This window comes from Mustelus asterias, chromosome 2, assembly GCF_964213995.1.
Source record: "Mustelus asterias chromosome 2, sMusAst1.hap1.1, whole genome shotgun sequence".
NCBI classification, from domain to species: Eukaryota; Metazoa; Chordata; class Chondrichthyes; order Carcharhiniformes; family Triakidae; genus Mustelus; species Mustelus asterias.
Genome location: NC_135802.1, coordinates 24,051,525 through 24,078,181, shown reverse-complemented (window position 1 = coordinate 24,078,181; position 26,657 = coordinate 24,051,525). Strand labels below are relative to the sequence as shown.

Below are 26,657 nucleotides of genomic sequence, written 5' to 3'. Positions count from 1 at the left end.
GTATGAACTGACACACAATTTACATTCAAAAAAAGGGAGAATATAGCCACATATTCAGAGTAAAATGTAATTGTCAAGCTTTAATCAGTTCATGTTGGGCTTTAACGTTAAGCTTACTTCACAGAATGTAGCAGTACAATTGGTTTACCAAAAGTTAGCGTAGAATCCCGACAGTGCAGAAGAGGCCATTCGGCCCACTGAGTCTGCACTGACTCTCTGATAGAGCATAGAACATAACAGCGCAGTACAGGGCCTTCGGCCCTCGATGTTGCGCCGAACAGTGAAACCAACTAAAGCCCATCTAACCTACACTATTCCAATATCATCCATATGTTTATCCAATGACCATTTAAATGCCCTTAATGTTGGCAAGTCCACTACTGCTGCAGGCAGGGCATTCCAAGCCCTTACTACTCTCTGAGTGAAGAACCTACCTCTAACATCTGTCCTATATCTATCACCCCTCAATTTAAAGCTATATCCCCTCGTGCTAGCCATCACCATCCGAGGAAAAGGACTCTCACTATGCACCCTATCTAATCCTCTGATCATCTTGTATGCCTCTATTAAGTCACCTCTTAAACTTTCTTCTCTCTAACAAAAACAACCTCAAGTCCCTCAGCCTTTCCTCATAAGACCTTCCCACCATACCAGGCAACATCCTAGTAAATCTCCTCTGCACCCTTTCCAATGCTTCCACATCCTTCCTATAATGCGGCGACCAGAACTGTACGCAATACTCCAAGTGCGGCCGCACCAAAGTTTTGTACAGCTGCAACATGACCTCATGGCTCCAAAACTCAATCCCTCTACCAATAAAAGCTAACACTCCGTAAGCCTTAACAACCCTAGAAACCTGGGTGCCAACTTTCAGGGATCTATGCACATGGACACCCAGATCTCTCTGTTCATCCACACTACCAAGTATCTTACCGTTAGCCCAGTACTCTGTAATCCTGTTACTCCTTCCAAAGTGAATCACCTCACACTTTTCCGCATTGAACTCCATTTGCCACCTCTCAGCCCAGCACTGCAGCTTATCTATGTAGAGTAAGATAGAGTATCTTACCCAGGCCCTCTCGCCTGCCTATCTTCCGTAACCCCACGTATTTATGCTGCTAGTCCCTCTGTCACCAAGAGGCAATTTAGCATGCCCAATCCACCTAACCTGCAATTTTGGACTGTGGGAGGAAACACACGCAGACATGGGGAGAACATGCAAACTCCACACAGACAGTCACTCAAGGCTGGAATCAAACCTGGATCCCTGGAGTTGAGTGGCACTAGATCCAGGTGATTTCATACTTGGGTCTTGAAAGAGGTGGCTAATGAGGTCGTAGCTGTATTGGTGATATTTCTCCAAAATTCCCTAGATTTTGGAAACTAGCAAATATAGCCCCTCTATTCAGGAAGGGAGGGAGGCAGAAAACAGGAAACTAATAGCCAATTAGTTTGATGTCTATCATGGGGAAGATATTATAATCAATCATTAAAGAGGTTATAACTGGGCATTTAGAAAAACTCAAGGTAATCAGGAAGAGGGTGGCACAGTGGTTAGTACTTCTGCCTCAGTGCCAGGGACCCGGGTTCGATTCCCAGCTTGGGTCACTATCTGCGGAGTCTGCACTAACCCTCCAGTGTCTGCGTGGGTTTCCTCCGGGTGCTCCAGTTTCCTCCCACAGTCCAAACGATGTGCAGGTTAGGTGCATTGGCCATGCTAAATTCTCCCTCAGTGCACCCGAACAGGCGCTGAAGTGTGGCAACTAGGGGATTTTCACAGTAACTTCATTGCAGTGTTAATGTAAGCCGACTTGTGACACTAATAAATAAACTTTAAAGAGTCAATATGGTTTTGTGAAAAGGAAATCATTTTTAAACAATTTATTGGAGTTGTTTGAAAGAGTTACATGCGCTGTGGATAAAGGAATCCTGTAGATATGTACTTTAATTTCCAGAAGTCATTTGATAAAATGCTACGAAGGTTATTGTGGAAAATAAAGCTCATGGTGTAGGGAGTAATCTATTAACATGGATAGAAGATTGGCTGGTTGGCAAAAAACAAGCTTATACATGTATGAGCCTTTGTCTGATTAGCAGAATGTAACAAGTGGAGTCCCGCAGGGGTCTGTGCTGTGGCCTAAACTCTTTACAATTTACATCAGTGACTTAAAGGGAGCTAAATTTGCAGATGATCCAAAAACAATGGAATCCCTTCCTGCAGAGGAAGGACATTCAGCCCATCGAGTCTGCACTGGCTGTCTGAAAGAGCATCTTACCCCACGCCCACCCCTGCTCCATCCCTGTATCTAACCTACACATCTTTGGACACCAATGGACAGTTTAGGCCAATCCGCCTAACCTGTACATCGTTGGACTGTGGGAGGAAACTAGAGCACCCATGGAAAAACACGCAGACATGGGGGGAACATGCAAACTCCACACTGACAGCGACCCGATGCTGGAATTGAACCTGAGTCCCTGGCACTGAGGCAGCAGTGCTATCCACTGCGCCGTCATGCCATTCTTGGAAAAGAGGTGTTAGAAAGGAGATTGATAGAAGTTTTCAAAGTGATATGGTGTTCAAATGTCTCCAGTGACAGAAACATCGAGAACCAGAGGACACTCATTTATGATGATTGGCAAAAGGACCAATGACAACATGAGGAATAGCATTTTTTTAATGCAGCAAGTGGTAAGCATCGAGAATATATTTCCTGAACAAGTGGTGGAGGCAGATCCAATTGTAGCTTTCAAAAGGGAAGGGAAAGAATTTACAACACTGCAGAGAAAGGGCAGGAGAGAAGAACTAGTCAAATTGGTCCAGCAGAGCACCGTCACAGGCTTAATGAGCCGAATGGCAACCATTCAATCATTCCAAACAGCAGGAACCAAGGGGTGCAACATCAAATTAACAATTTTAAGAAATTGGTATATGGCCCTGTTGGTTCATAGATTGTGAATGGATGTAATATCCAAGGCCCTAGTTATGTTGTTTCTGAATTCAACATTCCCAGCATCATACGCACAGAAATGCACATTAACAGGTGCAGAGCTGATGCATCACTGCACATACACAGGTGCTTCTAGTTTCAAAGGCAACACAAGGCAATAGACGCCTAGGAACATAGAGACAATTTCTAATCATGATGCAGAATTTCTAATTGAATTGAGGCTGTTCTTACATGCTTAGACATTGTAATTGTACTATCTGTATTTGAAAGTTGCACTTCAAACAAATTTGGAACTTAATAACTTGTGAAGAAAAACAAATATTTGTTACACTGCTAAAAATTTTAAAAATATAGGATTTAGATCCCATCTAAGTATTTACAAATAGATGTGTGTGGAATATTGATAAGAAGTCTTGATTCTGTACCTTAAATCCCAGCAGAGGTGGTCGAGAACAACTGGTGACAAACTTCAGCAATTTGCGCTTTTCATCATTAGTGAAACTTTCTACCACATTCCAGAATATTTTAATGACCGCATGATCTGCTGAATAACCACCTAAAATGGGAAGGAAAGCAGAGTCATTCCTCAGAGGCACATTTAAAATTATGAACCATCACATTAGATTTTGCAAACTGCCCAAATTTGAATATCGCTTGATAAATGCCAAAGCATACATGGCAGTGAAGAGCTTATTTTGTGGAAACAGTCAGAATCACCGTCAGGACACTGTCCATGTTAAGGAAAAGGATGTGGTGTTCAATAAGGACTACACAATGCAAAATATAAAGATCTGGAGTTTCATCTGTATTCACTCCTAGATGCAACCATAACCTGGATGCAAACAAATTATGTGGTTTAATAGATTCAGAAATGTAACCACAATACTCAAGTCTAAACGATCTAAACCCACAAAATTGTCCGTGACCTCTACTCTCAAATCTGAGTATCCATCAATTCCACGTCTTCAAGGCTTCTCAACATTGCGAGCAACTTTACAAAAGGAAGAGTCATTTTGCTCATCTTTTAACTGAAAATTTTAAATTGCTTAACCCTCACTGTGACATGCTGAGTTTTTTCTGTTTCTTATTATATTTTACAGAAGTCATGTTAAAATTTGAAAAGCTTTCCCAATAGATTCTTAAACAAACTGCGTCCGATGTACATAAATTACTGCTAAAGGAGTGAAACTGATATCTCTTCAAAATTGAAAATTTGTAGTTAGGTTTCAGCGCTTTCATTGGCCCTTCCACATCTGTTTATACTGACTGCATCAATTTTAACTCCGTGTATTCTGATGGGATTGATACTTGGTTCACCCAAGCGTCCTCGGTAAAATAGGCACAACACATTTTTAGGGTGCACTTGGGGACGAAACTCCAGACAAACGAATTGGTTTACAAGGAAACGCAAGTCTGACTTCAAGTGTTGGTGTGTTTTCCTTCCAGGTTAAAAAGGCCGTTGAAAATGTTCCTTTGAGGTTTACACATTTTTGAGGGAGAATTGTTGGAATATTATTCTGCACCAGTCTATGTTACAAATATCCAGGAACTGCTTGCCACCAACAATGGGTACTTAAAATACAAAAGCAAATTTCCAAAGCTCTCTTGCATGCTAAGCACCTTTAAAAAAGTACTCTGACTGCAACCTTCCCTTTGTACTGATTTATATTATAGTAGTCACAACCATCACCACTCAACCCCAAGCAGGACAATATCCATGCATTTCCACAAGCAAATAGTGATCTGTACTTTCACTGATGCAAGAGGAGCGTAAGTAGCTCGTGACCCATGGCTGACTCCAATCATTGCTGGATACACAATGTTTAGGGTGTCAAACATACAAGCATAGCAGCAGGCATCTCCTATTGACTGCACTTTTGAATCTTCGGAATGATGTTAGCTAAAAATGAAAGCACTAATTCACAGACACTGAAATATTATCAATGGAAATCGTTAGCTAAATACAACATTGTGGGCTAAGATAACCACCTCAGGTATAAATAGACACAAACAAACGAGGAAATGGAAGATGTACCAATGTTTAATTTCAACAGATAACAGGTTTGAAGAGCAAACAGAATGAAAATCTAGGAAATATTGGCATTTATGCTGAAAAGCAGCAATAATGTGCAGGGATACATCATCGATTTAATGTAATCCTCAGAAACGTTATTTTGAAAGGTGAATGCCTGGAAATTTCCGAGTCCCTGAAGCAGCATCCCATATACCATGTGGTAAGGCATTCGTGTCAACATGTATGTCAACATTTGGCCACAGGCCTTACATGAGGTCCCATCATGATGCTAACAAAGATTCAGACAGATGTCTGAATGCGCACGGGTGGCTGAGACAGTGTTGCAGTCCACTGCCCTGTGGGGGGGAAAATGGAGAATAAGCAATGCCTTGATGTTAAGCTCAGGTTTAGGATATGATTGTGAATGGTGAGGAACAAAACATTTTACTTTGAAAATTGAATGCTTGATAAGGAAAGAAACGTTCACACTTAAATATGGTGGCTTTCACAGCCACCAATATCTCAAAGCACTTTACAACCAATGAAATATTTTGGAGTGCAATCACTGTTGTAATGTAGGAAACGCAGCAGCCAATTCACATACAGCAAGCTCCGAGAAACAACGTGATAATGACCAGATACTGTTTCTGTGATACTGATCAAGAGATAAATATTGGCCAAGACACAGGCTTCAAAATATTATCATTTCTCAGGACAAAGCAGCCCGCTTGATTGGCAGTTCATTCACCACCTTCAACATTCACTTCCTCCTGATCTATGAAGGAGACCAGGTACATTGGTGTCAGCTGAGAGATGGACACCTTTACAAAAAATAAATTTGTTCATGGGATGCGGACTTCACTGGCTAGTCAGCATTCCAAATTCCCCTCGAGAAGGTGGTGGTGAACTGCCTTCTTGAATCACTGAAGTCCATGTAGTGTGGATACACTCTCAGTGCTGTTAGGAAGGGAGTTCCAGGATTTTGACCCAGCAACGGTGATATATTTCCAAGTGAGCATGCTGGGGAACTTGCAGGTAGTGGTGTTTCCATATATCCACTGCCCTCGCCCTTCTAGATGGGCAAGTGTGTTCATATGTTTGGAAGTTGCTATCTACTGAGAATTGGCAAGATCCTGCAGTGCATCTTGTAGATGGTACACACTGCTGCTATTGAGCGTCTGTGGTGGAGAGATTGAATGTTTGTGGATTGGGATGCCAACCAAGTGGGCTGCTTTGTCCTGGATGGTGTCAAGCTTCCAGAGTGTGGCTGGAGCTGCACTCGTCCAGGCAAGGGGAGAGTATTCCATCATATTCCTGACTTGTGCCTCTTAGATGGTGGGCAGGTTTTGGGGAGTCAGGTGGTGAATTGCTCACTGCAGGATTCCTACCCTCTGACCTCCACAGCATTTATATGGCTAGTCCAGTTCGGGTTCCAGTCAATAGTAACCCTCAGGATGTTGATAATGGGGATTCAGCAGTGGTAATACCACTGAATGTCAAGGGGCCATGGTTAGATTCTCTCTTGTTGGTGATGTCATTGCCTGGAGAATTATTTTCTCCCCACCCCCAAGGCATTCTTATTCGATTCTCTCCCCAATATTCCACCTCTCCTGAAGATGCTATCACTCATCAGGCCGATTAAAAACAGTTGGCTTCAGTCCTCATTAGGGTTGCTACGAGTTTGAATTTTTGCTTACAAAACAAGAAACTAAATGGAGAGGAGAAGTACCACACTGAGGGTGGGGAGTTCTGATCTCTGCCCTCATAATGATGTCACGTTTTGTTCAGATATTAGCACAGACAGGGGGTCTATTTAACAGACAAAACACAGTAGAAAAAGCAGCTTATTTTTGGGTTAGCTACTGGAGTGCCACAAAGATCAGTGGTTGGGCCTCAGCTACTAATATTCTATATCCATGATTCATTGTAATAAATCCACATAAGCTGTGAGGTGACGTAAAGAGGCTGCATAGGATAAGATTAGTTAAGTACTTGGATAGCAGATGGACAATAACGTGGAGAAAATGACCTACTTTGATAGGAAGAATGGAAAAAACAGAATAACTTCTAAAAGGTGAAAGATTAGCAAATGTTGGGATTCAGAGATATGGGGACTGCTGTGCATTAATAACAGGGTTTCCATGCAGGTACAGCAAGCAATTAAAGAGGCAGATGGCACTGTGGCCTTTATTGCAATCAGATTGGAGTACAGAAATAAAGAAATCTTGTTACAGTTGTATCAAGCTTTGGTGACATGATACCTGGAGGATTATGTGCAGTTTTGTCCCCACATCCAAGGAAGGATGTACATGATTTGGAAGCAGTACAGTGAAGATTCGCTGGATTGGTCCCAGGGCTGAGGAGGTAGTTTTACAATAAGAGGCTGAGTAAATTGGGCCGAGATCTTTTGAGTTGAGAAGAATGAGGGGTAATCTCACTGAAACAAAAGATTCAGAGGGAGCTTGACAGAGCAGAAACTGAGAGGTTGTTTTCCTTGGTTGGGAAATGTAAAACATGGAGGCACAACACCAGAATAAAGGGTTGATCATTTAGGACTGAGATTAGGAGACATTTCTTCACTCAAAGAGTTGTGAAATATCAACCTGAGAGGATAGATGCTCCACATTTTAGTATATAAGAGGTAGATTTTTTTGTCCTTAGGCTAACGAAAGGATGTGTAGACTGGACACAAAAGTTGAGTTGAGACATGATCAGCCATGAATATAGCGAATGGCAGAGCAGGCTCGAGGGGCCACATGCACCGAGTCCTCATGTTCTTGCGTTATGATCTTATTATACCTTTGATGTGGAAGAACACTGACAGAAGGGTATTAATGTTAATGACACGGAAGATAGGAATCATTTCAACCTGTGATTGATTACAATTCAGTCTGATCCATTTACATTATATACAGATTTGGCAGCGAATACAAGTGACCAAAGGAAGAGATTTGAGTGTAATTCAGAAAAGTGCATTTATATTGTAATAGAAATCAGCCATATTTTTGAAATTATTAAAAATGTCTGTGGACTCCATTTAGTACCATGTTACAAAGATGTCTACCCACACACCAAAGCATTAACCAACATCTGAAGACCAAACCACAAAATAGGAGGGATAAATCAGAACATTTTGATAAAATGCCACATCAAAGGTTACTGCGGAAAGTAAAAGTTCATGTTATAGAGGTAACATATTCGCATGTATAAATGATTGGCTAGCTAACAGGAAAGGCATAAATGGGTCTTTTTCAGGTTGGCAAGATGTAACAAGTGACATACCACAGGGATTAGTGCTTGGACTTCAACTGTTTAAAATTTATATAAATGGCTTGAAGGGATTGAAGGGATGGTTGCCAAATTTGCTGATGACACAAAGATAAAGAGGAAAATAAGTTGTGAGGAGGGCATAAGGAGGCCACAATGTGAAAAAATGTGAACTTCTCCATTTTGCCATGAAAATTTTTTTAAAACACATTATCTAAATGGTGAGAGATTGCAGAGTTCGGAAGTGCAGAGGGATCCAGGTGCCCCTAGTGCATGAATCACAAGAGGCTAATGTGGAGGTACAACAAGTAATTGGGAATTATTTTCATATCTCATGTTGAAAGGGACACTGAATACTAAAGTAAGGAGGTTACGCTTCAGTTGTACAGGTTACTAGTAAGATCACATTTGGAGTACTGAGTACAATATTGATCATGTTATTAAAGGAAGGTTGCAAATGCATTAGAAGCAGTTCAGAGAAGGTTTTTCCAGACTAATACCTGGAATGGAGGGTTGCCTTATGAAGAAAGGTTAGACAGGCTAGGCTTGCAGCCTCTGTAATTAAAAGAGTAAAAGTTGACTTGACTGAAACACAAAATCCCAAGGTCTTGGCAGGGTGGGTGTGGAGAGGATGTTTCTTCTTGTGGGAGAATCTAAAACAAAGGGTCACTGTTTTAAAAAAAGGAGTTGTCCATTTAAAATAGATACGAGGGGAAATTCTCTCTCTCAGTCTTTGGAACTCTCTTCCTGAAAAGGTTAAGGAAGCAGAGTCTGGTTCAGTAGCAACATTTAAAAAGCATTTGGATAAATACATGGATGGGAAAGGATTAGAGGGATATAGACCAAATGCAGGCAATTGGGACTAGCTGGGAGGTAACCATGGTCAGCATGGACTGGTTGGGCCGAAGGGTCTGTTTCCGTGCTGTATTGTTCTATGATTCTATGGGCGGGATTTTATGGCCTCGCTCATCCCGAAAACGCAAAATCCTGCCCCAAGGTCAACGGATCTTCCCATTGTCCGCCCCTCGCCCGCTTCGATTCCCGTGGCGGGCAGGATGGTAAAATTACAACCCATGACTCTAATTATGTATACATATTAAAAAATGGCACAGTGTAGCCATACAAGCTTAGATATTGTTTCACTGAATGTTACAACTAACTTCGATTTCCCCCCCAACATTTTCCTTTTTTATTCATCATTACAACACACACAGTAACAGAACCTTGCAGATTAATGATAACAAAAGCGTGGCTGCAAACAAGACCAATGCAAGGCTTAGCTGACCAATGAATAAACCCTCGTCAGACTTGCCATAAAAATGGATTTCAAAATGGTTGAGACAGTTATTTTAACCCTGACACTTAATCCATGGGCATAAATCACCTGAAGGTTTCTTATTCTTTAACAATGAGTTGAACAAACATGAAGGCAATTATAGAACTAAAACAAATCTTTAAAAAATCTACCATCAAATCAGACAGCGCAACATAATAAATGTGTATAATCACAAATTATGATAATTAACTGACAACTGATCTATAAACACATTTTTCATTACAAAATTAAATAGAAACTTGAAGCACCAAGGCTATTTGCTTTGTTACAATCAAAAGCAGTAGTGTTAGCTCTAAGGCTTGAGGAATCTATTGGCAAAGCCTATATATTTTATTGAACAATATAAAGCCAGAAGCTAATCAGTCACACTGAAAGCATTCAACCTGTTGAAAGAGTCTCTTTAGGTGAGGTAAAATTAAGTTTTAAGTTTACAAAGCTTTTTTCCTCTTACTTATTTGCCAGCCATGACTTGCTTAAAAATGGTTAAATCTCTAATTCCTTCCAATTCTGGTGAAAGGTCATTGACCCAAAATGCTCTCTCTCCGTTAATACTTCCTAACCTGCTGAGCATTTTCAGTATTTTCTGTTGTTTCACATTTCAAAAATTCACAGTATTTTGGTTTTACTGTACGGGTCAAATACAGATGGGTCATCCCGTCTATTTGTAAAAAGTAAACAGTGTTACCAGTAGGCTTACATTAACGCTGCAATGAAGTTACTGTGAAAACGTCCAGTCACCACACTCCGGAGCCTATTCGGGTACACTGAGGAAGAATTTAACATGGCCAATGGACCTAAACAGCACATCTTATGGACCGTGGGAGGAAACCGGAGCACCCAGAGGAAACCCACACAGACACTGGGAGAACATGAAGACTCCACACAGACAGTAACCCAAGCCGGGAATCGAACCCAGATCGCTGGTGCTGTGAGGCAGCAGTGCTAACCACTGTGCCACCGTGCTGCCCCCCACAACTGTCCCCAGTTGTTTGACATAATCTTTCTAGGACTGTACTGTATGATGATGAGAGATTCTGAGCAGAACTTCATAATGAGCATGATGCTTCAGAGGGATTTATTTTACTTTGTTTTTGTTCTTGGGATGTTGATGCTGGCAAGACCAGATTTACTGCCCAGCCCTGGTTTCTGCACAAAGGTGCTTGCCCCTATTTCATGAATCACTTGAGTCATTATGATGGAATTGTACTTGGCCCACTCCATTTCCCCAACTACATGCTGCCCATTGGCAAGAATTGGAAGAAATTTTTCAACCTTCTTTCGATTATGGGATGGTGCCCGAGGAATGTAGAATTGGAAATGCTACATCCTTGTTCAAAAACAGGGTGTAAAGATTAACCTAGCAACTACAGGCCAGTCAGGTTAACATCAGTCTTGGGGAAACGTAGGAAGAAAATTAACAGTCACATGGACAAATGTGGGTTAAATAAGCAAGCGTGGATTCCTAAAGGAATATCGTGTTTAACTAACTTGCTAGGTTTTTTGAACTCCAAAACATGAGGGGCTGATGAGGGCGATGATGTCAATGTGGTATACATGGGACGGAATTGACTAGGCTTGCGAGCAAAGTTAAGGTTCATGGAATAAAAGACCAAGTAGCAAAATGGAAATGAGATTGGCTGAATGACAGGAAACAGAGTCGTGGTTAATGGATATTTATCAATCTGGAAGAAGGTATTTGGTGGAGTTTCCCAGGGGTCTGTGCTGGAATCCTTGCTTTTTCTGATGTATATTTATGACTTAAACCTGGGTGCACAGGGCACAACTGTGATAAATGTGAAGTGACCATTTTGGGAGGAAGAACATGGAGCGACAATATAAAACAAAGGGTACAACTCTAAAGGAAATGGGGGAGGCAGTGACATAGTGGTATTGTCACTGGACTAGCAATCCAAAGACCCAGGGTAATGCTCTGGGGACCTGGGTTCGAATTCCATCACAACACATGGAGAAATGTGAATTAAATTAAAAAATCTGGAACTACAAGTCTAATGATGACCATGAAATCAGTGTCAATTATCATAAAACGCCATCTGATTCACTAAGGTCCTTTAAGGAAGGAAATCTGCAGTCCTTGCAAGATTATGTTGAACTTGTAAAAGGCACCAGTACGGTCTCAGTTGGAATACTGTGTCCAGTTTTACTTTAGGAAATATTTGAAGGCACTGGAGAGTGAAGGTGTGATTTACGAGAATGTTTCCAGGAATGAGGAACTTCAGTTATGAACAGATTGGAAAAAAACTGTTCTCCTCAGAGAAAAGAAGGCAGGAGAGAAGATTTTATAACAAGTATTCAAAATCATGAGGGGGTCTGGACAGAGTAGATAGGGAGAAACTGTTCCAACTTGTGAACTGATCAAGAACAAGGGAGCAGAAATTTTAAGTAATTTACAAAAGCAATATGAGACAAAAACACTTTAACGCAACAAGTAGTTAAGTTTTGGAATGCATTGCCTGAGTGCGCAGTGAAGGCAGGTTCAATTGCATCATTCAAAAGGGAACTAGGTTGTTGTTTGATAAGGAACAATGTGCAGAGTTATGGAGACAAGGTGGGAGAATGGCATCAAACGAATTGCTCACTCAGAACCAGTGTAGAAATGATGGGCCGAATGGCCTCCCTCAGTGTCTTAACAGTTGTGATTCTGTATAATCCTGACTCGAACATCCAATAAAAGAAAACAATATGTTTCCCATAAGTACTACAATTGGTTTCTGACACTCATCTATTACACAGGCACTTCAGTACATCCTCTGATTCACCAGGAGCGATGTTCTGCCCCAGATAAAAAATATTCATACCTGAATAATTTGTGAAGTTTTTGAGATCCTCCAGATCTATTGGTATCTGTGCTCCAGATATCAGAACCTGGTGACAGAAAAATATGGTGATTAAGTAAACAGTTAAAAAAAACTTGAAAATTTAAATAGCTTTGTAATAAACTCTTAACTTCCCTGCCATGTTATTAAAGGGTCATTGCCTTTAAAAAACACTTGAATATGTACTGTAAATACCATAATCTACAGGCTACAGACCTGGAGCTGAAAGGTGAACAAGACTGAATGGCTCTTTTTCAGCCAGCACAGACTTGATAGGCCGAATGGCATCTTTCTATGAAATGAATGGTAGAATTAGAATTGCCCAATTTCTCTTCCTCCCTCTTGGTCATTAATTAAAGTGCTTGAGACGTCTTACTTTACAATAGAAGCGTTGGACAAAACTAAGTTGCAGCGATCAGGTATATTATTGAAATTTTTAGTGCCTGTAATATGCTGCCTGGTTGTACGGAGTATGCTGAAACTTTTCACCTTGCACTCATCGGGACTGATGCAAGAATCTCAAATTTGAAAGTAAGTGGCAATTTGTAATGATTAATTGTTCCCTTTGAAATTTAACATTCTTGCCTCTGTCCTGTAGAGTACATCAAAACTGTCACCAGCATGTCTCTTTTCTGAGCAATAATAATCCTTAACCATAAAATAACTCAACTCAAACCTGTAAGTACCAGAAAAAGAATCTGGAAATATTCATTTACAAAACCATACCAAATTAAATGTGTTACAGGCACCTAATTAAAAAGCTTACATTCTTGTGATAGGTTATCAGTGGACTATAGAAAATTCATGATGTAGAAAGAGGCCATTCAGTCCATTGTGTCTGCACTGGTCAGAAAGAGAAGAAACAAGATGCTCATTTCGATACCATTTCCAGCACCTAGTCCATAGCCTTGCATGTTACAGCACTTTAGATGTAGATCCAGGTACCTTCAATGAATTGAGCATTTTCACCTGAACCGCCAACTTAGGCGGTGATTCCAGATGCCCACCACCCTCTGGGTGGGAAAGGTTCCATGAATAGTAAAGGAATTAAGGGTTACAGTGAGCGGGTGGGTAAGTGGAGCTGAGTCCACGAAAAGATCAGCCATGATCTTATTGAATGGCGGAGCAGGCTCAAGGGGCCAGATGGCCTACTCCTGCTCCTAGCTCTTATGTCCCCTTTAATCCTTGTACCAATCACCTTAAATCTATGCCCACTGGTAATTGACCCATATTCTAGAGGAAATAAGTCTACCCTGTCGAGGCCCCTCATATTTTTGTACACCTCAATTAGGTCACCCATTAGCCTCCTTTGTTCCAAGGAAGACAACCCTGGGCTATCCAATCCCTCCTCATGATGTCATTTTCAAGCTCTGGCAACATTCATGTAAACCGCCTCTGAACTCTTCCAGGGCAATTATTTCCTTTCTGTAATATGACCAGAACTGTACACAAACTTTTAGCCAGATTTCCTTCCCTAAAGGACATTAGTGAACCAGATGTGCTTTTATGATAATTGACACTGGTTTCATGATCATTAGACTTCCTCGACCACCTTGTCCACCTGTCCTATCATCTTCAAGGACTTGTGGACATGCTCTCCAAGGTCTCTCACTTCCTCAACCCCTCCCAATACCTTCCCTTTTATTGAACATTCCCTCATTTTGTTGGCCCTCCCCAAATGCATTACCTCACACTTTTCCAGATTGTATTCCATTTCTCAATCAAACAATTTATATAATTCTGGAGTTGACAGCTATCCTCTCCACTATCAATTATACAGGCAATGTGTGTGTCATCTGCAAATTTCCCAATCATGCCACTCACATCCAATGAAAAGGCAGACTTTATATATTAATTAATTAGACTTGGTTAAAACCCATCTAAAAGTTCATATTCAGCACCCATGATGGTTCTGCTGATAGGTGTAATATCCAATGTGAAAATGAGCACGATATCTTCCAAGCTTCATCGAGGATTTCCCAAAACTCCTAGTTCATTTTACCCACCGCACCTATCCTAGAATCTGAGACCAATTGCTATGACTCCACCCCGCACCACATCACCTCTGATTACAGAACTGGAGTGAAGGGTGGTGGAAGCAGATTCAAGTGCAACTTTCAAAAGGAAATTAGATAGAGATGCTGGTAAAGGAAAAATTTGCCTGTCTTTTGGGAAAGTGGGACTATTTGGATAGCTGTTTCAAACAGCCAGTACAAACTTGATGGACCAAATGGCATCTGTTTACGCTGCCTCATCGCCTTTGTGCTCAATTTCACACCACACATTGCCATTGCTCAGTGAGCCATAGAAGATTTTAAAAATTTATCAAAAGAAACTGAACCTTTACTTGTAGTTATGAAATGCATATACCCTGACTAGCATATTAAAATATTAAGTGCAAAAGAACATGTAGTGTTATTCCAAAATGTTTACCAGCCTTTACTCATAGAATCACAGCAAAAATAGCACAGGAGGTCATTCAGGCCTGCTTTCCAGCGTCAGGTATTTGGCTATGGTACCCAATTAATCCTTTCCCACTAGCCTTGAAAATCTCTCTTCAAATAATCCATTTTGTTTAATCTTACTATTTTGCAGTCCAGATTATAGCAACCTGCTGCGTGAAGAGTGTCACCTTGCTAACCCATGTTGTTGGCCCTTTTACCACTGGAAAGAATTTCTTCTAATTTGCTCCATCAAAACCATGCATGCTTGTGAACACCTCTATTGAATCAGCTCTCACTTTCCTCCCCTCTATGAGATGTTTCGCAAATAGTTATTAACTAATGTAGTCAAGTTAAAGCAATGCCATTCAATGTTAGATATTGCCAGGAAATTGAGAAACTCCTATATGGAACTGTTGGAAATAATTTATGAAGTGTCCCACTGATGCTAAAAATAATCTACTGGAGCTGGGGAAAAACATTACCCCTCTCAAAGGTTAAACCTTTGGAAAGCTGCTGAACACAATTCTGAAACTGTAAATGCGATTACACTTTAGCACTTCAGTAGTTGTAAAAGTGTAACTAAAGTAATGATGCTGTGGAATTATTTCTACACAAGTAATCAATCTTCCACAGTGTTGTTGGATTTTAGATTAGGTAAAATGACTGGATTTTACTGGAAATGGAATTTACTGGAAATGACTGGTCCAAAGATGTGCGGGTTAGGTTGATTGGCCATGCTAAAATTGCCCGTAGTGTCCTGGGATGCGTAGGTTAGAGGGATTAGTGGGTAAATATGTAGGGATATGGGGGAAGGCCAGGGTGGGATTGTGGTCGGTGCAGACTCGATGGGCCGAATGGCCTCTTTCTGTGCTGTAGGGTTTCTAACTTTCTAAGTTATACAGCGTTTCACCTGACGACCAAACATCTCAAAGCATTTTACAGCTAATGGAGTGCTTTTGAAGTAGGAACACTTGTAGGAATGCAGCAGCCAATTTGTACACAGGAAGCTCTCAGAGAGCAATGTGATAATGACCAGATAATCTGTTTTTGTGATGTTGGTTCGGGGAGAACATCGACCAGAGTACTGAGGATAGCTCCCCTGATTGTCTTTGAGTAGTGTCAGGGGATCTTTTAGATTCATCCAATGGGGCAGTCAGGACATGGGTATTTAATCTCCTCTGAAAGTCTACACCTTAAACAGTGCAGCACTCCTCCAGTACTGCACTGGCCTATCAGCCTTGACTTTTATGCTCAAGTCCTGGAGTGGTACTTGAACTCAGAACCTTGTGACTCAGGCCGCAAGTGTGCTGCCAACTGAGCTGATACTTAGAAGCTTGGATCACAAAGGAAAGTTATCAGGCTAAATTTTTTATTCTTATCAAGATGTTTTTTATTTCCTAAAACCTATAATGAAATACACAGACAAGTTCCGTCCATCATAAGTGAATGTGCATTTGATAAAAAAAACATATTTCTGGTGGTGTGGTGTCATGTGAGTGTACTTTTAAGAAAGGTTTTTTTAAAATCATGCAGCTTACAGCTTCAGCAATGTCATTGGGGTGGAGCTAAGCTGTGGCAGTCAGGTGACAGGGCTTTCAGTTTCATTTGTGGCAGTCAGGTGATAGGGTTTATTTCCTTTGGGGTTTTCAGTTTGGAAGCAGTTTAGCAACAAGCTAAGAAGCAGTTTCTCTCTCCCTCTGTTCTTCTCTTTGTTTGGTTCTGAAGCTATCAGTTAGCTGAAGGAGAGGCTTTTTGCCATCCTGCCTGAAGGAAGCTATGTTTTGGGAAACAGATTAGGCTACAACCTCTTCTGAGTTTCTTCACAATGGCTTTTTAGCATTCAACCCAGGAGGTTGGATTCCTGTAACAAGTGGGCATTAACCTATGCTATATTGTGCTTATTTGGAGGGTTTTGTGTATTGGATGTTGGTTTGGTTGGAACACATTAGAGATATTTCCTTAAGAGTTATACATTATTGTGATTGTTATGCTTCTTGTTTGTAATTGTTAAAAGTTCTTGCTAACTGTCTTACTATACATGTCAACAATATTAATAATTAAACTTTGTTTTTGATGAAAGCTCCTTGTGGGTCAGTTGAATCACACCTGAAGTGTAACCTCTTGTGCTCATCCTAGCCAAATTCAAAATGTTACAGGTCAGGCGAGCTTCACAGAACACCTTGAAGTATCCAACCTGACCTGTAACAGTAGGTAAAAAGACAAGACAAAGTTACCGAACGACAGAAAGGTTGTGGTTGGTTTACCTGAAGCTCTTGTTGGTCAAACATCCTCAGCCACTCCAGGTTCACAACATTAGCCACACCTTGTCGGAATGCAAGGCAGTGTGGTCGGATCTGCTTGTTAAGCCTGTAGTCCGCAACAAGATGGATGTAAGCTATCCTGTTTGCGCTGGTAACGGGAATATCCTTTCCACCGAGCTTCAGCTCCACCACCTAACATACAAAAGGTTCTCCGTCAGAATACTGAAGCAATGTTTTAACTGACTCAATAAACATTTTAGGAACAAATAGTCGCAGAAGTTACCACTGGAGTCCCTCTGATCTCCAATATCTGGAAATCTCGGGTGGCACAGTGGTTAGCGCTGCTGCCTCACAGCACCAGGGACCCGGGTTCAATTCCTGGCTTGGGTCAGTGTGTGTGGAGTTGGCACGTTCTCCCCGTGTCTGCCAGGGTTTCCTTCATGTTTCCCCCGGTTTCCTCCCACCGTCCAAAGATGTGCACGTTAGGCCATGCCAAATTCTCCCTCCGTGTACACAAATAGGTGCCAGAGTGTGGCGACTAGGGGATTTTCACAGTAACTTCATTGCAGTGTTAATGTAGGCCTACTCGTGACTAATAAATAAACTTAATTTTTTTAACATCAATCTCAAATTGTCCAATATCTATCGTACCCATTTGTTAAATGTTTTTTTTATTTGCACGTCCCTTGGTAGGCCAGCATTTTATTGCCCATCACTAATTGCGGTAGAGAAGGTGGTGGTGAGCCATCTTCTTAAACACTACAGTCCATATGCTGTAGGAACACCCACAATGCTATTAGGAAGGGAGCTCCAGGATTTTCACCCAGGGACATTGAAGTTTGCAGCAACAGTTTCCCTTAGTCTTTCCCAGTTCCACGATTGAAACGTTCCAATCAGGTTTTCCCTTCCTTCCTTACAGTACTGAAATGGCAGATTAGATTTAATTTAGATAAATGCGAGGTGATTCATTTTGGTAGATTGAATCAGGACAGAACTTAGTTAATGGTAGGGCGTTTGGGAGAGTTACAGAACAAAGAGATCTAGGGGTATATGTTCATAGTTCCTTGAAAGTGGAGTCACAGGTAGACAGAGTGGTGAAGAAGGCATTCAGTATGCTTGGTTTCATTGGTCAGAACATTGAATACAGAAGCTGGGACGTTTTGTTGAAGTTGTATAAAACATTGGTAAGGTCACACTTGGAATACCGTGTACAGTTCTGGTCACTATTATAGAAATATTATTAAATGAGAAAGAGTGGAGAAGAGATTTACTAGGATGCTACCAGGGCTTGATGGTTTGAGTTAGAAGAAGGAGAGGCTGGAACTTTCTTCTCTGGAGCATAGAAGGCTGAGGGGTGATCTTAGAGGATTATAAAATAATGAGGAACATAGATCATCCATATAGTCAATATCTTTTCCCAAAGGTAGGGGAGTCTAAAACTAGAGGGCATAGGTTTAAGGTGAGAGGGGAGAGATGCAAAAGGGTTCAGAGGGGCAATTTTTTCATAGGGTGATGAGTGTCTGGAACAAGCTGCCAGAGGTAGTAGTAGAGGCAGGTACAATTTTGTCTTTTAAAAAGCGTTTAGACAGTTACATGGGTAAGATGGGTATAGAGGGATATGGGCCAAATGCGGACAATTGGGATTAGTTTAGGGGTTTAAAAAAAAAGGGCGGCATGGACAAGTTGGGCTGATGGGCCTGTTTCCATGCTGTAAACCTCTATGACTCTATGAAATGGCTCTTATCCAAGTCAATGTCAAAGGCACAAATGGAATCTTCCACAACTAAGTAAACTTTCCCTCGTCAGCCTTCACAACCAATCCGCTGCCTTTGACAGAACAGTTTACCTCCGCTCCCTTCTCCAATACCTTCCCAGTATTGTTCAACTAGGTGGTATTGTACTCCTGTTTCCATTCTTAGCCATCCAGTCATAACAGGAGAGTCACCTGCATGACTTCTCTTCTCACTCGCACATCCTTACCCCTGGTGTTCCCGCAAAGATTTATACTTGGCTGTCTCCTACGCCCAGTAACCACCTGAAAATACACCGTCAATTTTAACATGTACGCTAACACCACCCAGCTCTACCTTAACACCAGCTCTCTCAAGCCCCTCCACAGAATTCTGACATTTAATCTTTCCTGCTATACAAAGGCCTCAGTGGAGGGTTAAAGTATGTCAAATGTTATCACAAAAAATATCATGAAAGCTTCATTTTTCCCTTTGATTGGGACAGAGAAATTACCTGTGCGCACACATTTGAAAAATATTTTCCTAGGAAATTTTGCATAACAAAATCTCAACTTTAAGTAGAAACATTCAATTATTGAAACAATGTTTCTGGCAGCCATCAAGGCCAATTATCTCCCTTGATAGCAGTTTTAATATCAAGTTAACTATCATCTCAGAAGACGAGTAAAATTAAAAATTCTATGCAGTTAAAAATTGGGGTGGTGCAGAGCTTAGGAACATAGTAGCAGGAATAGACCATTCAGCCCCTCAAGCCTGCCACTAGATCATGGCTGATTGTCTACCTCAATATTTTCCCATGCTATCCCCATATCCCCTGATGTAATGAATACCTATAAATCTATCGATGGGACTTGAATATTTTCAATGACAGAACTTCCACGGCGCTCTGGGATAGAAAATTCCAGCAATTCACTAATCATCTATTTTACAGACTCATCTATTTTTGACTCACCTGATGAAGGGGCAATGCTCCGAAAGCTCATGCTACCAAATAAATCTGTTGGACTTCAACCTGGTATTGTGAGACTACTTACTGCATCTATTTTACATGCCTCTGCCTGGGGATATTGCTAGTTTCTCTAAGATATCATGGTGGAGGGTCAGAGGGAGTCAGCAACGTAGTATGGGACATACGTAGACCAGACCAGCAGGGGGTGGTAACTAGGCTTCTTTCAGAAGAAGCATCCCTAAACGTATCTATACTCGGCTGCGTGAAAGACACATTGCAAACACCCATGATTCAAAAAGATTCCTGTCTCCTATTATCGCACAAAGAATAATTAAAAGTCATTTTACAGGTCAAACATTTGCTCCATATGCTGGAGAGAAAAATCTCCCTTGATACATACTTAAATAACTTGTGATAGGAATGCTTATGGAAGAACACAGTGGTACTGATGTAATTTATTTTGAAAGATTAATTTACCCTATTCATTTGATTGATATAAGATACTTAAATTTCACTTAAATTGTCAAATATGAATCTTGCGTTTTAAATTGTCTACTTTTTGTATCATTGTTCTGCAAAATAAATAATTTTGAGTTAGTAATCTCTTAATGCTGGGACAACACTATAGTCAGAAAGGGAGGGAATGACAAAGCAATGGCAAGAAGAGCACTTTGAAATGGACTGATGAAAGAAAAGTAGAGGATTTGGAATGCAACCAAGATGATTGTAAAAAACTAAGACTACACAAATAGATCAATGTAATGATGAACAGTAGCAAATTCAAATTAATGCAAGTTTGAAACAACATATTTTGCAAGTAAAAGCAAGTATGGGAGCACACACAATCAAAATGTGGATGCTGGACTCAAAGAAAATGCTGGGGAGACTCAGCAGGTCTGACGGCATCTGCAGAGAGAGAATAGGGCCAACATTGCAAGTCTGGATGACCCATCGTCAGAGCTCAGAGGAAGGGTCATCCAGACTTGAAACATTGGTTCTATTCTCTCTCCACAAATGCTGTCAGACCTGCTGAGATTTTCCAACATTTTCTTTAAAGTATTATTGGCTGCGTATGGGAATGCACATGGGAACGATGGAGGAATAACTCATCTAGCCTAAAAGAAGTAACCAATAAAGATTTTCAGTTGCCTTGAAAGAGCACAATAATCAATTAGGAAATAGTTATATTTTATTAAGGTGCTGTTTTTAATTGTCTTTATAAGTGCCAGCAGTTGCAATAAAACATTTTGCAAGGGGGATTACATTTTTGCATTAAAGTACATATTTAAAATGCCCTATTTAAAGTTTAAAATTTATTTTATTAATGTCACATTAGGCTTACATTAACACTGCAATGAAGTTATTGTGAAAATCCCTGAGTCACCACACTCCAGCACCTGTTCGGGTACACTGAAGGAGACTTTAGCATGGCCTATGAACCTAACCAGCACGTCGCTCGGACTGTGGGAGGAAACAGGAGCACCCGGAGGAAACCCGCGCAGACACGGGGAGAACGTGCAGACTCTGCATAGACAGTGACCCAAGCCAGGAATCGAACTCAGGTCCCTGGCACTGTGAGGCAGCAGTGCTAATCACTGTGTTACCATGCCATCCACGGCTACAGTTATAGTAATAATTGTGTATAGCAATAACAATAATGCTGAACAGCATTCATTTAGTTTCAATTTAAAATCTACATCAATAGAAGTTGGATTCAGGAATTTCAGTTTTTTCCTCTGTTAAATTCAGCAGGCATGTTTACTTGGAAGTCGTGAAGAAAATCTCTGACCATAATATCCTTCACTCAACACATACACTGCGAATTACAAATTGCAAATGTCAAAGGTCAGTGCCACAGTAATTACAGATCTATTCAAACAGTAAAGCCTCATATTGCTGTGTTAAACACTGCCTGTGGAAACTAGTTGAAAGGTTAGCTGTTTTTATTACGGATGTTAGGACAATACCAGTGAAATAATGATTTTATTTGAAGCCAAGGGAAAGAAAGACAAAATGTTGATGTCACGAAGTTGAAATCATTTGTTTTATTCTTGATTCAAGAGGTACCTAGGTCTAGGATACTGAAGCTTGCTTTATGCCAACTTATGATCGACTAACACCACAGTGTAAATGGCAATCATTCTGTGCTCAAATTATTATTTTTAAATAATGTTAAAATGACTTCATAAAACATATATAAAGAGAAGTTAATAACATAGATAGAGCTAAGCAAACAGGTATGGTAATAAACAGGTTACAACCATACTAAGGAAACACAGCCCTCAATTCAAACAACATAGCCAAGACTGAAATTAACAGCCTTTATGACAGTGGAAAAGGACCCCAATAAAACTAGAAAAAGATAGAAATAGTTAATTGCTATGTTTCGTACACAGTTACACTGGGTCAGATATACAACCCTTTCATTCACACCTCATACAACTGAAATGGTCAATAAAACTGTGTGTCCAGCAAAGAATTGTACAAAGATCACTGCCACAAGTGTGCTATATCTGTTTAATCTATCCGGCAATCAGATCATTCAATTAATTATTAACTGCGATTCAGAAAACCTGCAGGACCAACCTGTGCCTCTCCAAGCTCATTGTTTACCACTGTGAAATTGAGTCCAAGTTCTTCAACATCACCTTCGTAGCTCTTTAGAAAGAGCAGATTTTTGTACATTTCAGGATCCAATGAAGCAAGGTGATGAATGTCAACATCAGCACTCGTGCCCAAGAGCTTGGACAGGAAGAAACTGGCAAAAGGAAGTTCGACCAACATGTTTTCATATAGGGCCTGCAATAAACAGCAGAGAATTAGGCAATAAATCGACTTTCCTTTGATTCTCAATGGAGCATTAGAAATAACTCGCTTCCACTCTTATATTCAATCTTCTTTTGCACTGGGGTGCATCACAGAGGTCATGAGACCAAAACTGAAGCTAAAGTTTTATCTGACAATGTTACACGTATGATGAAAACCAATACCCAGACTTCCAATTTTATAGTACAATTTCACTTAAATATCAGTGGATCAAAATATTTTAAAAACAATTTCCCTATAACATGAAGCTAGTTACACTCTCACATATATCTCGCTGACTGAAACACTCTGTGTTAAAAAATTAAATTGTGACACAAACCAAAGACAATAAAACGTATACAGATAAGACTGGTGGCTAAAGTGACTAAGAAGTGCAAGGCATGTTGCACAATGATGCAAGTGCCAGCGATGCAGGTGCAGACAACAACCAGAATGCAGAACAGTCGAGACAAGAGTTATAAAGACTACTCATGGAATAGTGCTCTCCATTAACTGGATGGTACACTGTCAAAGAGCAAATTGAATGATTTAATACTATAAGCTTATATTGTAAAAAAACTTGAATACAAATGCTGCGCATAGGATCCGTGCAGTGCAAAAGGAGGCCATTCAGTCCATCGAGCCTGCACCGGCAACAATCCCACCCAGGCCCTATCCCAGTAACCCCACGAATTTACCCTGCTGACACCCTGACACTAAGGGGCAATTAACCTAACCCGCACATCTTTGGAGTGTGGAGCACCCAGAGGAAACCCACACAGGAGAACCCACAGGGCAAACGTGCAAACTCCGCACAGTTACCAAAGGCGGAATTGAACCCAGGTCCCTGGTGCTGTGAGGGAGCAGTGCCACCCATAAAGTAGGTTTGACCAATTTAACGCACCCATGTAATTTTAAATGTATACTTTTTTCCAATATTATGAACATTTCCACATGTCAGAAACTCAAGCATTCATAAAACTTTGATTTATTAAATAAAATGTTACTTGAACTGAGTTAAAACAAAGATGTTAGCGCTCCAAAGCCATTCTAATTGTTTGAGTCCATCTTTATATTCACATTCCTTTGAATGTAGCATGCTTAAAAGTGTGGTCTAAAATTGACTTTCCTAATCACAAGTGCCAACCTTGGCTCAGTAGTAACACCATGTCTGTCAGAAAGTCAAGGGTTTATGCACCATCCCAGCACACGTAATGTAAGCAGACACTCCAGATGAAGTGGAGGTACACGTTCATGACTATCTGGGCCAGATCACAAAGGGATACCGCTGTTACACCCACAGGTTATGTTACCATACATGTATACCTGAGGCAGTTAATGGTCAACTCTCCTAAAAAAAAAATTCTTAGACCACGTATAAGAGCAAATGTTTGCACTGAACCAAATATAACCATGTTCTGCAGTCTTTTTTTTTAAAATCAGAAATTCATTAATTTCTCATTTCCCTGCACTCCTTAGAGCAATTTGTAATGCACACCAATAGGCCAAAATCATATGAAATGCAATTTATCACACTTAAAACAAGTAGGAAAAAGATACAAAAGTCTGAGGTCACATACCAATCAACTCAAGAACAGCTTCTTCCCTGCTGCCATTTGACTTTTGAATGGGCCTACCTTGTATTAAGTTGATCTTTCTCTACACCCTAGCTATGACTGTAACACTACATTCTGCACCTTCTCCTTTCCTTCTCTATGTAGGGTATGCTTTGTCAGTATAGCTCACAAGAAACAATACTTTTCACTGCATACTAATACACATGACAATAATAAATCAAATCAGGAAAACCAAATTCTAATTTACTTTTAATTTTGAGTTGTTACTTTTGCATCACCACCCCTGCCTGCACTACAAATAATTTAAACGCGGTACACGTATTTGAATATAATTTAAAATGTATTTTAGGTTATCCATGTCACCTTATATATCAAGGCTTGTATAAATTAATCAACAAATATAATGTTGATAGGTCTTTTTGCATGATGCAAATTGACTTACTGAATATGCAAATTCTTTGACCTAATCCAGTTATGAAGCTGCACCAATGTTAAGGAAAGCTTCAAGATATATTTCAAGGATCTGTGTTTTACGGGTATATTTACTGCCCAAAATTATGCCAAAATGATTGAGCTAAAATTGATTCATTATGCAGGAAACCTTTTTAATACAAGTAAGTGCTGTGCAATTAATGCAAATGGCGGCGCAATCTGGAAAATAAATGTGAACAATATCAAAAGCTGCCAAATAGATTTAGTAACTTATGGCATCAAGAATCAATAAAGAACCAAATGCCTACTTTTCGTTGGTCATCAATCGGAACTATACTTTGCATAAACACTCACCTTCACAACACATGCTATAAAATATAATACCGCTGCCAAATGAATACTTTGACTTAAACAGGAGAAAGTTATTGGGTAACCTGTTTGTGCAGGAAACGATAAATTGTTCTCAAAGAGTCAAATACAGGTGAAGAGAAGCTGGTATAACCTTGAAAGAAATGCATTAAATGCAGATAAGAATGGTGGCAAGATTTTTAAATAAAAACATATGTAACAAAATATTTTTAAAAAATTGAATAGTTCCATAGAATCCCTACAGTGCAGAAGGAGACCATTCAGCTCATCAAGCCTGCACTGACAACAATCCCACCCAGGCTCTATCCCCGTAACCCCACGTATTAGCCTTGCTAATTCCCTTGACAGTAAGGGGCAATTTAGCACAATCAACCTAGTCCACACATCTTTGGACTGTGGGAGGAAACCCTACAGACACAGGGAGAACGTGCAAACTCCACGCAGTCACCAAGGCCGAAATTAAACCTGGATCCCTGATGCTGTGAGGCAACAGTGCTAACCACTGTGCCACTCTTTTTTATTTAAGGCCTGTGTTTTTAAAATAGGAATTATGTAACTCGTGTGGAGACTTCACTATGAGAATAGAATGGAGTTGGAATTATTCTCACCAAAAAAATTTCGAAGCAAAGGTAATATTCTGGGTATAGAGAGATATGGGCCAAATACGGACAATTGGGACTAGCTTCGGGGTTTTAAAAAAAAGGGCGGCATGGACAAGTTGGGCCAATGGGCCTGTTTCCATGCTGTAAACCTCAGACTCTATGGCAGCAAACTGACTACAGAAAGCTCACATTTTACATGAAATGGGATCTTTAATTCCTATGAATCAATTTAGCAGCTCAGAGTAAGAGTGAATGAGGATGCAATGGTTTCATATCAGCCATATTTTCAATGTTACGATAGTAGCTGAAAGGGGAGAATAAGATTCAAAGATGATTACTTTGAATTTGAAATTTCAAACCTACATTAGATTGCTGAACATGGGTTACTGAGCATGAAGCAACTGTGGCAGGCGAGTACATAAAAGTGGTTTTATTATAAACAGGAAAATTCCATGCAAAGTGATTTTTGAAATGTGTTTTGACGGGGTGCTGCCAGGCAGACAGCAGGTGCTTCCTCACAGGGAGTGAAAGGAAAATAAAATATCTCCCATCAGCTGCCATCTTAGAAATCTAAAAGCACAGTGAGACACCAAAGAACACAAGCATAAGGGGGAAAAGAGCAATATAGCAAAAGTCACTGTACATACCTAGCAATTTAATACAAAAGAAAACCTTACACATCACTAAGAATCACATGATCAGTCTCCGATCTACAGCAACAGACATGTTTCTATGTATGTGTTACATGCATAGAAAATAGAAGGAGTCGGCCATTCAGCCCTTATTAGCCTGCTCCGCCATCCAGTATGATCATGGCTGATCATCAAATTGAATACCCTGATCCCACCTCCCCCCATCTTATCCCTTGATCCCCAGAGAATTTCAAGATGTTACGCTCCCAATTGGTATTATAACTGGACGGGAAGATCCCAAAATGAAATCCTGATTCAAAAGACCATAACCTCTACTTTATGTTAGAAAACGTGGAAAAGGGTCACAGGACTGCTAATTAATTTTAACACGGAAAAATATTTATTAAAACATGGAAAAATTGAATAATGATGC

The 26,657-nt window shown here is 40.3% G+C and overlaps 1 protein-coding gene across 4 annotated transcripts in view; it reads right to left on the bottom strand.

The window, feature by feature from the left end:
• The window catches only part of ube3c (ubiquitin protein ligase E3C), a 150,483-nt gene that overhangs the window by 11,685 nt on the left and 112,141 nt on the right, over window positions 1–26,657 (bottom strand). For all 4 annotated transcript variants that reach the window (XM_078232394.1, XM_078232384.1, XM_078232401.1 and 1 more), the window contains 4 exons: window positions 22,394–22,606; window positions 17,111–17,299; window positions 12,385–12,451; window positions 3,377–3,507 (listed from right to left, as the gene is read on the bottom strand). In XM_078232394.1, coding sequence (XP_078088520.1) covers window positions 3,377–3,507; window positions 12,385–12,451; window positions 17,111–17,299; window positions 22,394–22,606 — 600 coding nt within the window. The remainder of the gene's footprint in view (window positions 1–3,376; window positions 3,508–12,384; window positions 12,452–17,110; window positions 17,300–22,393; window positions 22,607–26,657) is intronic.